The sequence below is a fragment of the Pyxicephalus adspersus genome, chromosome 1 (genome assembly GCF_032062135.1).
Source record: "Pyxicephalus adspersus chromosome 1, UCB_Pads_2.0, whole genome shotgun sequence".
Lineage (NCBI taxonomy): Eukaryota > Metazoa > Chordata > Amphibia > Anura > Pyxicephalidae > Pyxicephalus > Pyxicephalus adspersus.
The window spans coordinates 104,060,199-104,078,018 of NC_092858.1; the positions used below are offsets into that span (position 1 = coordinate 104,060,199).

Sequence of the window (17,820 nt, forward strand, 5' to 3'; positions counted from 1 at the left end):
AGGTTCAATAGCTGTGTTCATGCCAGCGTTATTGGTCAAAATCTTGTATTTAACTGTATGGTGTCTTAACCCGACGTGTTTCGCCAACTTGGCTTCTTTAGGGGTGTAATTATCACGGTTTTCTAAACATATTCAAGATGAACAGACATGTGTATAAGGTAAGGAAGTAAAATATTTTTAAACCTATACAGAAGTTATTGTGTATACATAGGTAGTTTGTGCATTTAAATATTAAAAATAAAGTTTGGTAGTGATTTAACTGCTCCAGTAATGTGTGTATATCCGAAAGGTATATGGTCTGTCTTAAAAGATATTAGGGTTGCAATAGTTCATGTATTGAATAAATAACGTTTTTTTTATATATTCAATTTAAGGAAAGTAAGTAACATACATTAGCCTCATTTACATACCCTATACATGTATACTGTATACACAGTACTACAAATCCTGTAGTCGATCCTGTGGTGACAACAGCCTTTTATATCTCCTCCTGGACATACTATCACATTATTTCCTCAACAACATAGTAAGTGTGACTCTAGACTAACCACTTTCCTTAAATTGAATATATAAAAAAAAATATATAAATCTCCAATACATGAACTATCGCAACTCTAATTTCTTTTAAGACAGACCATTTAACAAACACCTCATCTGTGGTTCCTTTAACCTATACTCTACCCTTTCTACATTTTTAACTCACATCTTTTAGTGAGTTAGGTGTGGCAAAACCATATTGTAGAGGTGTTTCACCCTCCCCCTTTTCCTGTATACTTCCTTCACATTTTCACAGACCTTACTGTGAAGAATCCCTTCCTTATCCAGAAATTAAATTTCCTCTAGACACAAATAGTGACCCTTTGTCTTTTGTAATGACCCTAATGTGGATAATCACGAAGAGAGTTCTCTATATGGACCATTTTTAAATTTATACAAAGTAATCATATCCTCTCTTAAATGTCTCTTTTTAATTAGGAATAGATTCTGTTCAGCTAATCTCTCCTCATAGCTGAGCTCATCCATTCCTTTTATTAGTTTAGTTGCCATTCTCTGCACTCTCTCTAATTGCACAATATCCTTTTTGTGAACTGGTGCCCAAAACTGAACTGCATATTCCAGATGAGGTCTGACCAATGCTTTGTACAGGGGCAGGATAATGTCTCCATCTCTGTAGTCTATTCCTCTTTTATTACCAGAAAGTACTTTGTTAGCTTTAAATATTGCAGCTTGGCATTGCATGCTATTATTAACCTCCCTAGCAGTCTAATTCAGTCCACATTTCCATGCAAAAAGCGGTACAATTTTTTGCATGGAATTTTTTTTTTCCTTGTAGGCTGTAGTTCTTAGACATAACTCACTGATATTTAATACATTTAAAAATTTTAATAATAAACTTTAAATAAAAAAAAAATACTTAAACATGTAATGTAACGGTATAGTAGCATATATAATATATAAATATAATATAATTATATATTTATATATTATATGAATATTTCTTTGTATTGGACTCAATACAGCTATTTTATATTGAATCCAATACAAAATGTTTTGAATTTCCCACTGATCCTCCCACCCGCACCGACGCATGTACCGTCATCACCGGGAAACCCCGAAGATCCCGTCGGGATGTGTCCCCAGGACCTGGGGGGACCAGCAACAGAGCAAGGTAAGTGGGTTTTTTTTAGTTAAAAGCGACCCCAGGATTACCACTTTTTGCATGTGGAATCCACCCTGAGTCACACTCGGGATTACTGCTAGGTTGGGTGTATGATCTACCAAAACCCCCAGATCCTTTTCCATTTCTGACTCCCCAAATGTATTCCTCCTAGACAGTATGAAGCATGCATGTTGTTAGCCACCAAGTGCATAACTTTACATTGATCAATATTAAATATCATTTGCCACTTGGCTGCCCAATCAAACAGTACATCCAGGTCTGCTTGTAGATAGACATCCTGTAAATAATACATTTATTAAATATAGAAAGTCACAGTTAATTTTCAGCACTTTTACGAAATGATATATTCCTTGCAAGGTAATACTTCACTTTAGTAAATGAACATTCTATACTCCTTTGGTTATGATTTTATAGACTTTCCAGATATCATTTTTGGTCACTGGGAAAAATTCAAGGTTTCCCTGTTGCTATAGTAGTCTTTCTACAGTTTATGTAAATTATTACAATAGTTGTAGGGAAATGTAGTAAGGTTATCTCTAGCATTGGAAAAGCTTTAGCCTGTAAATAGGCAGGTCCATGGATTGGCTGTAACACAGACAGGATTTCTATCTAGGTTCATGGCGGTAGTTAGTAAACAAGTGCACACATTGAGGCTGATTCATCAAGCAAAATCGGAAGCTCGCTCGCGCATTCGTATTCGTGATCCGAAATCGTACGCTGTCGCGCAATTCAGCAACTGAAAGAGCTCGCGGCTGGAGCCGCGCATCTCCGGCAGCTTTACACTGTAATTATTTGCTTGTGTGTTTCCAAGAATGTCCTTGACAATGGCTTTAAATGATAACCAAACATTCTTTTCGACTTCTGACATTGTCCTGATGAAATGTTTATCTATGATATGCTGCCGAATCTGTGGATCATCAAACACACCGGCCTTTATTTTTTTAAATGACAGACTAGGAAATGCCGAGTTGAGGTACTTAAAACAGTTTCCTTTGGTTGGCAAAGCTTTAAAGAACTGATTCATCAGAAACAGTTTCATGTGCAGAGGTGGGAATATAATATTCTATCAACAATCTTGTAGAATGTTTGGATCACCTGGTTTTAGGGCAGATCTTGGGAGGCCAGTTCCTTTCCACCCAATGCCTATCACGAGCTCTGCTGTGCCACATGCACAGATAACAGGGATACATGGTGTATTCGCGTTGCTGACCAAGAAGGAAGCATACCATTTTAAGGTTGACAGATTACCCAATTTTGTTGGTGATATTGAAACAACTCAATGCCTCTCTGTATGTCTACATATTCTTCACAAAGAGAAACTGAATGGCCAGTTGGGACTGACCCAAATATATTGCCAATGTGAAGGAAGACACACTTTAAGCCTCGCTTTGAGCTATCGATGAATAGTCACCATTCAGTTGAGTTATAGATTGGTTGACCTGTGTAACCAAGCATTTTTTTCGACTTCTGACATTGTCCTTATGAAATGTTCATCCTTGATGAGCTGCCGAATATGTGGACTATCAAACACACCGGCTTTTATTTTTTCAAATGACAGGCTAGGAAATGCCAAAATAAGGTACTTGAAACAGCCTCCTTCAGTTGGCAAAGCTTTAACGAACTGCTTCATCAGACCCAGTTTCATGTACAGACGTGAGAATATAATATTATTTCTATCAACATGTGGCTCATGTAGGATGTTTGGATCACCTGGGCAGATCTTGGAGGCCAATTCCTTTCCACCCAATGCCTCTCACGAGCTCTGCTGTGCCACATGCACAGATAACAGGGATACTTGCTGTATTCGCGTTGCTGACCAATAAGGAAGCATACCATTTTAAGGTTAACACAGATGACCCAATTGTGTTGGTGATATTGAAACAACTTAATGACTCTCTTTATGTGTGCATATTCTTCACAAAGATAAACTGATTGGCCTATTGGAACTGACCCACATGTATTGCCATTGTGAAGGAGGACACACTTTAAGCTCTTCTTTGAGCTATAGATGAATAGTAACCATTCAGTTAAGTTAAAGATTGGAATTCCCAATTCTTCCATTAAACCAGGTATAGTATGGCAATACACAAAGCCACTGTCAGTTCTAAAGTACTGCAGAAATGCAATTTCTCTGGTTCGAAAGTAAGTTCCTTTTATCAAGTACGTTTTTCTCATGCAGTCTTCATGCTAGGAGTTCTGAAGCCTGTTTCCACAGTCCCAAATCACGTGCCAAATCACTCAACTCATGCTGATCAAATCCTTTACGAACACAGTCCTCTTCACTTTCAAACTCTTCATCATTGTTGTCACCATATTCATGTTTTTCAAGAGAGTGTAGTGTAACCAAAACAGGCACTGGGATTTTATCTGAATAAGGCACTGGGTGAATAGCCGATGGTAGACTGGGATACTGTATGTTAAATTTATTTTTTCCTGTTATATCTTGAAGTTTTCACTATACAAAGTAACAGTCACTAAAATGATCTCCTGGCTCTTGCCAAACCATAGGTACACCAAATGGCATCTTATCACGTACTCCCTTTGTCCACATTTGTAAACCCTCGACACACTGTTTGCACGCCTTTTGAGGGGCCCAAGACTTATCTTGATCACCAAGTTTACCTTTGTAATATGCCAAATAGGCTTGCTCTACAAATGTGCTGATGTTCGCTCTTTGACTGGGAATGATGAAACTACCAAAGATATAACAAAATTAATCAGGGTTGTTTAGGCACTTACGATGAGAAACAGCGGAGCCAGACATGATCTGAAAGAAAGGAAATACGTGTGTTTGTAGAGCAGCGCCCAACCTCTGACCATTCTCTCTTGCGTGTAATTGAATAGCCTATACAAATCCACTTAATATAAGAGGTAGAGAAAAAACCTGAGGTGATAGAAGAAAACTAACAGCACTTTCAGAATCAGCATACCTATTTTAGTGTAAACAGGCTAAAAAATTGAAGTCAACAAAAAATGTGTTCAAAATTGTTCCCCAGTATTATAGGTAAATACCAAATAGCTCCTATGCGGTAAGGTACCTGTATAGAACAGTATTTACTATTCTGGAGTTAAGCAATTATTCCTGTGTACATATGTGGTTCCTGGGAAAATGGAGCACTTATTATTTGAAAAGCATTGGCAGTAATTGCCTGAATGAATTTGTAAGAAATTCTATACAAAAGCAGCATTACATATGTTAAAAAAAACAGGCAAAGAAATACCATATATAGCTTAATGGTTGTAGTCTTGTACTCACCAGGTGGAAGCCCCAGGGTATGGAATATTGATGGAAGAGCAAAGTGAAATCTTCTTGTATTGTGATTAATAATCTGTATTCAAATTAAGATATCTAGTTTACATAGTGAATATGTAAATTATATATAAGGTAAAGAACCAATTTTACATACATTCATATTATAATTAAGCTAAAGATTCTACAATGGGAAGAGAGCTTCAAAAGACCTAGGAAATATTCAAAGTTGCCAACTACCTGTATAAACCTTTATTGTAGTACATAATAGGGAGATGTATGAGATATAATTACCCAAAAAATATCTTACGGTATATGGTATTTACCATTACAAAAGTATTGCATAGTTATGAGATTTGTGCATAGTTCTACTTTAACAAACTACAGAAAAAAATCATTTTTCACAGTTGTAAACTAGTAAGTTAAATAGTGGAAATGCTTTCTTTTAGATCTACAAACAACTTGCTTTTCAAGGACTTACTTTATTAGTTGCAAGTTGAATGGATAGTGTTAGGAAGGTCTTCATTTTAAAGTATATACTGTAATATAAGGGCCTACCTAAATTTGGGGATTTTGTCAAGATGCATAAGAGATTGTTTAGAATTCTTTGCAGGTGCATTTGACCTGTATTTCAGCTGCTTTAGCCATTTTTTCATCCTGGAAAGACTTGCAAAAGCTGCTTTTCAGAAATAACCAGGTGATGGGAGACTCAGACATTCTGTGTTGTAGTACATTGTGAATATTATAGTGTACTTACTGACTTCTGAATGAGCCGTAATCTGTATTTTTTGTTTGGATCTTGAAGGGTCACGCTTTTTCTTTTTTTGTGGTACATATAGTTACCAGCAGCCACGCTAAATACAGTCAACAAGACCATACCTATAGCAACAAATGCTCCTTTTATCTGTAAAAAAAAAGGCATAACAATAGATAAAATGTGTAGTATAATGATATGAGCCTTGATTTTCCTGTCTCTTTGGGTAGCCAGCTTCCTATGGGGGAGGGGAGGGGTTATACAGGCAGAGAAAGTTCACACAGCCAGTCATTGAAAGTTAAAACTGCAACCAGCGTTCTTACATTTTCATTAACATTTTTAGCATACAAAACATATCAGTCCCTATCACCACTGAGAAAAAATTAAAAGATAAAAGAAAAATAAAAATCCTTGCTTTCCCAACACCTACTACAAAGTCAAGTCACTTAGGAAGTTTAACCTTATATTAAACTCCACAAAATGTAAAACATTTGTACTAGGTATACTTTTTGGTATAACTGATAATTAAAAATGAACTCACATCTGGCTTCATGAATATACAAAAAAGCAGATAAAGCACTAAAGCTGTGACATTTGCTGTGTGGCATGGCTTTGGCACGTAGCCCATATATTGATAATATTTATGTAAACCCAAAAAACACTTAGGGGGCAGTGTGCATGGACATTAAATTTTTAACACCTTTTAATACAAGGTATGTAGGTCAAGCCCCCAGCTACCCAGGCCCTAAAAAATAAATATATTAGAAATGGCCCATGAAATTGACTTGCTTTTTTTTGCTTTCAATATTAATGCCTTTTTATCATAACAAATGTAGTAATTTAAAGGTCAGGTGAATGGTTTGATTATTTGTAGTAAAGCACTGTTTTAGCACTAAAAGAAGAATAGAGCCATCTTCATTGTTATTGCTTTGGAGGTCAGACATTGTGGTGTGGAGGGGTATTTATTTTTAGGTTTGAAAAAGAGTTTGGGTGGCATTGTGCTAATATTTCTACATTCAATGGAGAGACATTACTTTACAGGTAGATGACTAGCGAGTAGCCCCATGTCTAGATGTTATAAAAACAAAAGATGGGAATTCCTAAACACTTTTCAATGAAAGGCAAAATAACACATTACAAAGTTTATTTTACCATTCAAATTTAGCAATATCACATCCAATGATGGGACTCCTTTCTTCCCCCTCCTCCTTTGTACCCCAACAGAAACAGCAAAAACATTCCTAGCAACATTAGTAGCACTATAATTTACTAGAAGAAGTGTTCATTCTCTTGTGTTATAAAGCCAAGGACCAGACCAAGGTGCCAGACCACAGTTATAGGCTGCAGCATAACATCTTTTGGGGAACTAAATTGTGTGTGTATTTTATTTTTTCTTTTCTAAAAACTATGTACATTCCTTTTAAAAGGGAGACATTCATAATTTACAGCAGGAGACTAATTATGGAGCCAAAGTAGCTTGATTCCAGTACGTCAGTATGTCTTTTGCTACAGCTGGTATGGACGTTTCTGTTCTTAGCTATAACACTTATACTTAATAGGGCTTCTTATTCATTCTTATTCTCATGAAAAATAGTCAAATAAACACCTAATTATAATTTTACCACACAACAGTACTTTGAAGGAGCTTACTAAGCAAGTTCCTCAGCATCTTTCTTGCCAAATCAGTTCAACATTTTCCAACCTTGGTAATGCTCTAATGCAATCTAAAAATGAACTTTATAAGGAAGCATATGATTTGTGTGAGTTTTTTTAAACTACCATTGCTTTAAAAAAACAAAAGGAGTTGAATCCTTTTAATACCTACAAACTGTAAGTAAACTTTTAGAACTCCTTGAAAACAACCACTGTAACTGGGAAAAAGTGGCAGCAGGGAGGAAGGTTTTGTTCAGTGCCAAATGTATGCACAAATGGAGCAACAGCTCCTAGGTGAATACCGTTGTGGCAGATGTGAGCAAGTCGATGTTCTGGTTACTCGCACTGGAGAGCTGAAGAGGCGCATTGCTTCAATGAAATCACTGGATCACCTTGAGAGGGGTCTCCTGCTCCCTGAACAGGTAGTTAATGGCTTAGATGTGGAGGGTGGAGAGGTTAATCAGGATGAACATGTAGGGAGTTGAGTAACTGTAGTTAGAAAAGGAAGGCCAGCCCTGTGTTTGAGCACCCTAACAAATTTGCAAAGTTATGTGAAGATGTGCAGGTGGCAGACCCAGTGGTGGCAACTCTAGATGTTACTGCTACCCATAAAAGCCGGGAGAGCAGCTCATTTATTAAGGGTGGGGAAGGCAATGCAGGAAGGACTGATAGAATAGTTTGAAAAGAATCGCCCGGATCCCTTCAACCGAATGCTGTCTCTCTGGTGCCAGGGATCGATATGTGGTGGACCAAGTGGACAAATTACTGAGAGGGGCTGGGCATGACCCAGCTGTCTTGGTCTATGTTGGAACCAATGACAGGATAGATGGAAGATGGAGGTTCCTTAAAAATCAGTTTAACTTTCCCAGCAGTAACACTGAGTAGGACTCTGGGTAGAAAAAAAGATGCTGAGAGCGGTAACCCCGAGTTACACTCGGGGTAGCTAAAACAGCAAAATAGAATAAGGTGGCAGAAAGGTTAGCCAGGGGTCAGCCACTAGTGGAGGGTGGATTAGGGATAGTTGGGGGGAGGGATGGATAAATATAAAGAGTTTCCCATGTTAAACACAAACATTGGATTGCACAGTACTGTTTGTACTGAAAAACAAAAGAATTTGGCAAACAGTGCAGGTAAATGTAGCAATGGTTTAAAGCAGGGGTCCTCAAACTACGGCCCGCGGGACGAATACGGCCTGCTGAAGTTGTCCATCCGGCCCCCCGGCTGCTTCTCCTGCCTGAGTTCTGGCTGCCTGCCATCTGCACTCCAGGGAACCCGGTCACGTGACACCACTGTTGCCAGGGTAACGCTGGAGCTGTCGGGCTGAAGCCATCAGGCAGAGAAGGTATGAGCAGAGACTGCTGCCTTCATTTCTCACTGCACTGGTTCTCACTGCAGCACATGTGTACATGATCAATGTACATTTGTAAATAGTATAAACATACTATGCACATTGATCATGTACACGTGCTGCAGTGTGATCCATGTATGAAGGCAGCAGTGAGTGACAGGTAGCAGACACTGTCAAAGTTTTTTTAGCAGCCCTTTTTTAATTAATAAAAAGTGTGGGGTAGTGTTGGGTGTAGGGTAGGGTGTATAAAAAGAAGCAAATTAATGAATTGCTTGAGATTATTCATTTGCATGGAAAATGCAAGATAAATTTGCATTTTCAATACACACAGTGAAAATTCAAATTTATCTGTGCATTTTCCATGCAAAGGAATAATCTCAAGCAATTTTAAAGCCAAAGTAAACGCCACTCTTTTTTTTTAATGATCAGCAAGTGTGCTATGCATATAGTATTGTTCTTTCATGCTTTTTATACAATAAATACGTTTTGTGCAGTGTGCATAAGAATGTTCTCCTGTTTTTTTTCAAACTATAGTACGGCCCCACGACAGTCAGAGGGACCGTGAACCGGCCCCCTGTTTAAAAAGTTTGAGGACCCCTGGTTTAAAGAGTCTGTTCACCAAATGATAGAAGTTTAACAATCAAAATAAGGAAGTTGGAAGCCTTCATGAATGAAGACCATTAGGATTTAGTTGGTGTTGCTGAATTCTGGATTTGTTCTTCACATGACATGAGCAGTCAATATTCCTGGGTATACTCTCTTTCCTAAAGACAGAGGCATTATGGGTGGAGTTACAAGTGGGGATGCATAACACACAATTAGATACTGGAGTCTGCTATAGGCCCCCCAGCGCTAAGGAAAAATTGAGAAACAACTATTAGCACAGATAGCAAAAGCAGCAAAAACTGTAAATGTTTTAATCATGGAAGATTTCAACTACCTGGACATCGACTGGAGTAATAGCACTACAGGAACAGCAAACTGGGGGAAATTTATGAATTTAATACAAGATAATTTTACGGTACAGTTTATAGATACTATGCTGGACCTAGTTTTTTCTAAAAATGCAGAGCTTATAACCGATGTGCAATTAAAGAGAATCTCTCTGGCAACCCCTGTACTTCTGGGAGAGGAGAGGGGGTGGAGGGCGGCTCCCCCCCCCCCTTTCATCCACCCGACTTGCGGGGACGGGGGCGCCCACTACTTTGTGGACGCCCCTGTATTCTGCCCACACCGACTTCCGGCAGAGGCAGTACCTCCCCGCATATCCCTGTCTTTTCAGACGGCCATCAGGCCCTACGTCACCCAGTCGAGGTCTGGGGAATCCACAGACGCCGGCTGCGTGCACGTGTGCTGAGAGGGGGGTCTTTGAGAACACCGTCCTTTAAATGGAGCGGCGTTCTCTTAGATCTCCCTGCTCCTCTGCACACGAATCTGCAGACACCACCATGTTTGTCCGTCTGCTGGGTCTTTGCCAGAACTCGGATCCCATCATTGATACGTTATATACTCTTGGACTAAGAATCTCTTGAAACTAAGGTAATGCCCAACATTCCCAAAGATAGATATTTTTATTATAAAAAAAGCTGTAACACTTGTAATGATTGCCTGAATATATAAACATCCTCTACACGTATTTCCTAGGTACCTAATCCCTCTATACATCCATCACTATATCATTCTCTATGTTGAGGAGACGATCATCAGCTTAAAACACTTGCAGTAAGCATATCGTACTATTCAACAGAAATCATGTGAGTTCTTTTTCACACTAGTTTATGTTTCCATTAGAGTATGACCAATATTGATATTTATTCCTTAATATGTGAATGGGTTTGCTTACTACCAGCCCATATTGATATTAGAAGTGATTACAGACTGTTTATAATAAAATAAATATCTGATTACACACCTGCAATGTAATTAATACTTATCTTTATTGGCCTAGATATTAACACCTCAAGTGCCAAAATACATGTTGCAAAGCTACTACCCCTGAGGAAGCCTAACAAGGCGAAATGCGTCGGGTGCAATTACCAACATGATTGAAGCAAAGGTGTTGAGATGCCTCATAAGGCCAATTCAACAGTTTGTGGACCCTCAAAAAGTTACTGTGGTCCAATATCAAACTAGTGAATCATATTTGATGACATTTGACACTTTGTGACTTTTTCTGTATTTACTGTATATATGTGCATGGAAAGACTGTTCTGTATGGCAAATGTAACTAAATTTGTCAATGCGATTTGTGAACTGATGTACAAATAATGATACACTAAATACAATTTTTTTGTTTTTGTGAAAAAAACTCTGCTCTCTTTACTCTCACCAATCTGTCTTGTGATATTTAGGGTTAGCACATAGTCTGTTAAAGAACCTATAAATATTGAAGAATGAAGAATATAACAAAACATGTAAAAAAGAGATAAAATTTGCAAAAATTCAAAATGAAAGATTGCAAAGGAAAATAAGGCAAACCCCCAACATTTTTTTAATCATAGTAATAGCAAAAAGGTCAGATCTGAGCATGTAGGCATGTAGAGCATGTAAGGCAGTCTCTGGGCTGGTAACTGGGGATAAAGAATAAGCGGATTTACTAAACTTTTTTTTTAGCTCGGTGTAAACAAAGGAAAATGGCAGAGCCCAAATTCATGAGGTCCAAATTCATTTTAGCAATGTCACTGCCCTACTTGTTTCACAATGGCTCAAAACTGATATGATTGAAAAACGGGCAAAATTAAGGTTGACAAAGTACCAGGACCTCAAAGAGCTGAGCTCAGTTATTTCAAAGCCTATATTTCTAATTTTTAGAAACTAATCACTGGCATGGTACCAATAGATTGGCGTAAGGCCAATGTGGTTCCTATCTTCAAAAAGGTATCAAAGTCATGACCAGGTAACTACAGACCAGTTAGGTCCATAGCTGAAAAGGTCTTAGAGAGTTTGATAAAGCACCATATAGAGGAGTTTCTGTTAGAAAATATTATTCTAAGTGATAGGAAGTAAACAGGTAGGCAGTGGAACAGCAGTTGATATAGTGCACTTGGACTTTGCTAAAGCATTTAAAACAGTACCTCATAGATGGGTAATATGCAAGTAAGGTTTAAAAGGTTTAGAAAAGTCATTTTGTAAATGGATGGAGAACTGGTCTAAAAACTGCATCCAGAGAGTAGAGATTATTAATTCATATTCTGGATGGTCTGTTATTAGTGGTGTATCCCAGGGTTCAGTGTTGGGACCTTTACTGTTTAACATCTTTATAAATGATATATAGATTGGGAATCAAATTACCATTTCTGTGTTTGCAGATGACACCAAACTATGTAATGGAATTAAGTCCTTACAGGATGGCTATCATTACAAAGAACAAGAGGGCACTCTTTGCATCTGGAGGAAAAGAAGTTTAAGCTCCAGATAAGGAAGGGATTGTGGAAATATGTGATATGTGGAATAGGCTCCCTCAGGAAGTAGTTTCAGCAACTACTATAGATTACTTTAACAAAAAGTATGGTTATTAAAGCTTTAAAGTAAAGATAACAGTAACCGTTGATACAGGGAACATCCAATTGCCTCATGGAATCAGGAATCTTTTTCCCCTGATGAAGCAAATTGGACCAGAGATTTTTTTGGCTTCCTCTGGACCAGCTATGTCCATAGGGTTTTATATCTGGGATATGTTTCTTTCCCTTGTGGTTGAACTTGATGGACTTATGTCTTTTTTCAACCTGACCTACTATGTAACTATGTAATAAAGTTGTTTTATTAGTGACCAGGCAAAAAGTGCACATTTATTAAACAGTAGAATAAATATAACTTGTTGCTGTTGTTTCATAATGTGGGAAAGGGGGACCTCTTATCTCTAAAACATTGACCCCCTGCTCTGCTTTCAATAGGAGCTAATTATACTTTAGGAATCTCTTGCTAGTTTTACCAACCCAAGTTGCTTTACCATAATATCTAGTGTTAATGATAAACAATAATCTATAAATATAATTAAAAGTAAAATATTTTTTAAGGTGTTGAACTGTGTTTCAGTGATATGGAGTATAGGCTTCTTTTATTTACATACCAAAGGAATTTTTAACTGTCATGCCATTAATTTGTTTTGGATTAGGCTGCACAGTAAATGGAGGATGCATGGAGTGCAGCGAATGAGTACATCAGTTGATTTTAATGGAAGAAGAATTACACTGAACTGAATGAAGTAGAACTTAAAAGTGACTTATTTAGGTTGTCAAATAGGAATTATTGAATTAAAAAAACATTGATGTGTTGAATACCTAAACCAGCACATAGATAGTACCATTTGAAAGATCACCATCTCTTTTATGTTACCATAGCTTTATTGTACCTTTAAATTGGCACATTTATCTATTTTGATTGTGTAAATTGGGATTTTTAAACCAGAAATAACATAAACTACAAATTTGACTAAAATAGGCTTTTTTCTTTGTTGTTGTTTTTTTACTCGTAAAATATAATGTGTAGATCAAAGAAAATGATTGTAGAAAAAGAGTCTGTGAAGAGGGGGGTGCAACCTGCCTGACTGAGCAAAAAAGAGAAGTAACATGGAAGTAACATGTTCCTATATTCTTGATTCTAGAAAATACTGCTCTCCTGAACCTTATTCACACCCTTTAAGTGAAATTAAACACAAACTAACTGCATGTTTCCACAAGTCAGTGCAGGCAATAGAGCGGTTTAGGAGTTAAAAGTCAATAATGAGTTGCAAAAGTGTTTTTTTTCCCCATGATCCCTCTGCCATGGAAGCAAACATTTTTTTATCACGCAAACATTTTTATCCCACATTGAAATCTGAGGAATCTACTTAGTGAGCTATGTGATCTATGTTACGACTTCTACCAAAGTTTGCAATATTGCAGAAGATTCAAGTTAGGAAAAGCTTCCATATTTGAGTGCACCTGCATGAGATAGTTAGGCTCCCTAAGCCTGTTTCTAAAGCTGAGGTCTGCGGAACTCGACATAGTACATTACTTAATAACTCACTGCTAAATATCCATATAGGGGAATTAGGACTTCCCTTCTCCTGCTGGTCTTTCCTCTACCGATAAATCCCAAAACTCAGCCTTCCCCACTGCCTAACAGCACTGTTTGAATATTTTGCAATGAGAAGGAATTTATGAGTTTCCTGTAATAAAGAGCAATCGCCGCTTCTGTCTCTTTTTGGGTAGGGTGATTTTCAAGTACTTGCCCCCCCCTAAAATATTGTTCTCTACAATTTAGATACCTCTTATTGCAAAGGATCCCACCCAAGCTCTGAAGTCTATTTGCAGCACAGCAATGAACTCACTGCTACTAATAAAAGATAATATCTAGGTATGCAAGTGCTATCATGTACAGAACGTAAAGAATACATTTAAATATTTTAGCATCATTTTGTTCTTGGATTTCATCTTTAATTAGATATATGGCATTAAAAAGAACTATGTTGAGAAACATTTAGCCAAATCAACAAGTTAATTAATATACATTTTAAAAAAGTGTAATTTTTTTTTTCATTTACTATTTGTACAGAAAGAACTTTCTGTTATAATATTGCAATCTTTTTACTAAATCCTAATCTTCCTTTTAACTTGTACAAATTTGGGATAGTTTGAATGCTCCGCCCAATTTATTAATCAAGATTGATGATTGAAATATGAGGTCATTATATTGAATAATAAAGTAATAATGATCATAATATGATAGTGAACTAAAGCTGGCCAAAGACCTTTGATCTGATTATACAAACTGTTTTAAAGTTAACAAGTGTGAAGCAACATCTCCATGTGGAAAAAGCATACATAGTAATCCTATCAGAGGTCATCTCCTAAAAGATTACATATAGAGTAATGACCAATAGTCTTGATTAACACTGGCAGGTTAAAAATAAATAAATATTAAATTGTAGATGTGTGGGAAGATTAATTCAATGTGACCAGTGATTTTTTTCTATCATACAATAACTTAAAACAAATTTAAGCTAAAATTTAATTATAACTAAATCAAAACATATAACTTGCTCATCAGGGTAGTATGACAAATGCAACTGTTACAACAAGCAGCACAACACATGATAATAGTTCAAACATTTCCTAGTATAAAGAAAAAGCACTAACCTGCAGAAACTCCATGTTAGGGCAGAAATATTGTTCAGTTTTTTGTATCTAACAATAAATAGCGTTGTTCAATTATCTGTATCTAACAAATTATGTCAGATAACTGTGACTGTTGTGGACCAGACTGTGCTTCCTGATCAGCAGTATCTGTAGGATATAGCAGCTGCTGCCTTTTTATAGAAAGATAAAATGAAAGCATAAACTGGTTGTCTGGCACTGTAGATGGCTGTTTGTGAGTATGGGACTGTGTGTCTGGGAGTTAAAGCCCCTCCTTTATCAGCCCAATACTTTGATTATTTGTTTGACTAAAATATACACTTTTCCAGTTTTGTTTCTACAGCATAGTTGAAATTTGCATAAATTTGTAAGACATCATTACTCTTGGTACATTGTTTATCTTTTTTTAACATTATTTATCATTTGTTTAATATTTAATTAAGCAAAGAAAGCTAAATATGCTAGATTGTCAATGGGTTTTGTTTGATCTTGAAGCAAATTGTAAAGTAAATTTATTTTGTTTTTTTAGATTTTTAAATAATCATGGTAAACATATCAGCTTGATGCAGATAGTCGTGGACAGAATAAAAATGCATCACATATCTAAGAAATCGTAAATTATGTTCTTTTTGAACATGAAAAACATGGTCTTAATAATATAATAAATTAAATTAATCTTTTACCATCCACTTTGGAAAACCTTAACCCATTTTTTCTGCTGACCAAATTCACTTTTAAGTATTCCCTCTATTTTAAAATGTTGTTTTCGCCCATTTTAAACATATTTTGCCCATGAGAATTAACCTTCATTAAGAAGTGAAAATTACATACTTCAGAATTACCCCAACATCTGTTCTGCAAAAGTGCTTTGCTGTACTAATCGTCTCATTTTTTTTTTTAAGTACATTTTTAGTGAACATTTTCTGTTACGTGTAACAAGTACAAACACAACAATACAAATGAACACTTAATAAAACACGGCAAGTGTATAAAAAGAAAAACCCAATGTAATCGTATGTTTCTCAGTATATATCTATGGTGGTTGTGTCTATATTAGTAAACATAAATAACATCAGAATTATTCACACAATCCCATATGGTATCACTTGGAATAAACAGAAATACAATAATCACGTGACAAAAATAGCAAGAGAAAAGGAACAGCAAGAACATCAGCTGGGTACAACTTTAGGGGAGAAGGGAGAGGGGGGAGAGGCATGAGGGGGGGGGGGGGGGGGGGGGGGCATTGATACCCACCTTAGTGACCCAAGAAAACAAAGGTATTCAAGCCTCTTTTCCAAACCTGTGACTGAGAGTAGTAAACATCCCACACCTGTTCAAATTTATCGACGATTTTGAGAAGAGCAGTGAGGTACTTCATTAAATGGACATCCTGAATGCAAGTGTATAGGACCTCCATAGAGGGAGGCAAATTGGATCTCCACTTGTATGAAATCAAAGTGCGGGATGCTACCAAAATATAAATAATACATTTGCAGGTGAATTTGGGGAAACCTGTGAAGGGCAACCCCAGGAGATGGTTAAGCGGATCTAGTGAAATCTGTTGCTGGGTTACCTTTCTGAGTAGCTTATTAACTTGGTCCCAGTAACTCTGAATGATGGGACAGAATAAAAAAATATGTCCAAAGTTCCCATCCGGGTCCCGCATCGCCAGCACATTTGGTCCACATTTGGGAACAATCTATGCAGCAGATCCAGTTTAGGATACCACCTAAATATGATTTTATATGAATTTTCCGTGTAGAGTGTGCATATGGAACTTTTATGTGCCTCTTCCCAGATTTCTGACCACTCATCACTCTTCAATGTTCGGTCGAGAATAGCATACCAGGTTCCCACATAAGCAAATTTGCCAGCGGCCGCCTGTGTGGACATGTGAAAGAGGCGATAAATGGGAGAAATGAGACCCTTAGCATTTGGACCCTCCACACATATCCTTTCAAAAGAAGAGACCTCAGAGAGGTCTGATTAAGGGAGAGAACATAGTGTCTAATCTGCAGATATGCAAAGAAGGAAGTCTGCGGGAGTTCAAATTTAGCCTGAAGCTCCGAGAAAGAGAGAAGTCTCTTCTCCATCTGGGTGTTGGATATTCCTAAGATTAAATAACCCCTTATTATTCCAGGGTTGCCGCATCCCCCTGGAGAGGCTGTCAGGTATTAGGGGAGTGTGGATAATGGATGTCAGTAACGAGGCTGGGGAGGAGAGACCATATTTAGTGTTGTATGATCGCCACAGGTTCCTTGTGAACACCATTGGTGAGTGCAGATCTCTGTCCGCTAGTAACATGGAGAAGCTCTATAACATCCTATTGGGGTGAATTGGAGCAATCAAAAATTCCTCCAGCCTCCTGCATATACTAGGCTAACATAATCCATGATGGCAGGTAACGAAGATGGGTCGCCACATAATACTTAATCAAATTTGGGGTCCCCAGTCCTCCATACTCTCTGGGTGTACATACCACAGATTTAGACAGTTTATGTTGTTTATGTGCCCAAATAAAATTTAGGAAACTTGCTTGCATTTTGTTTCAGGGCCTGGACAGGTACACGCACAGGAACAGTTTTAAACAATTACAGGAGCTTGCGCAGAAGCATCATTTTCATGAATGTTATCTGTCCCAAAAGTGACAATGGATGTACCTTCCATTTATTCAAATATGTATGAAACTCTTGGATCAGCGGAGGAAAGTTGCATGAATACAATTGGTTATATGTAGCAGTAATCTGAGTGCCTAAATAACCAATAGAGTGTTCTCGCCACATAAAGGGGTATTTTTGCTACAGCGCCAAAAGTTGTAAGGCTGGTATATGCAAGGGTAGAGCCTCTCTTTTGGAGGAGTTAACCTTATAACCCGAGACCTCCCCAAAAGTGCAAGTCACCAGGAGTTCAGTCCACAAATTCGGGAGGGTGGTAATGGGCTGTGAAATCCTGATTACCCCCTTACCGGGACACCCTGAATATCAGGGTTAGACCTTTTTTTCGCAGCCAAGGGCT

At 37.5% G+C, this 17,820-nt stretch overlaps 1 protein-coding gene across 2 annotated transcripts in view; it reads right to left on the reverse strand.

Moving 5' to 3' along the window:
- The window catches only part of CYB5R1 (cytochrome b5 reductase 1), a 30,009-nt gene extending 14,983 nt beyond the window's left edge, over positions 1 to 15,026 (reverse strand). For both annotated transcript variants that reach the window (XM_072422366.1, XM_072422358.1), the window contains exons 1-3: positions 14,806 to 15,026; positions 5,689 to 5,835; positions 4,938 to 5,010 (exon numbers count right to left, since the gene is read on the reverse strand). In XM_072422366.1, the coding sequence (XP_072278467.1) occupies positions 4,938 to 5,010; positions 5,689 to 5,835; positions 14,806 to 14,820 (235 nt within the window). In that variant the 5' untranslated portion in view covers positions 14,821 to 15,026. The remainder of the gene's footprint in view (positions 1 to 4,937; positions 5,011 to 5,688; positions 5,836 to 14,805) is intronic.
- Between the last annotated feature and the right edge of the window lie 2,794 nt (positions 15,027 to 17,820).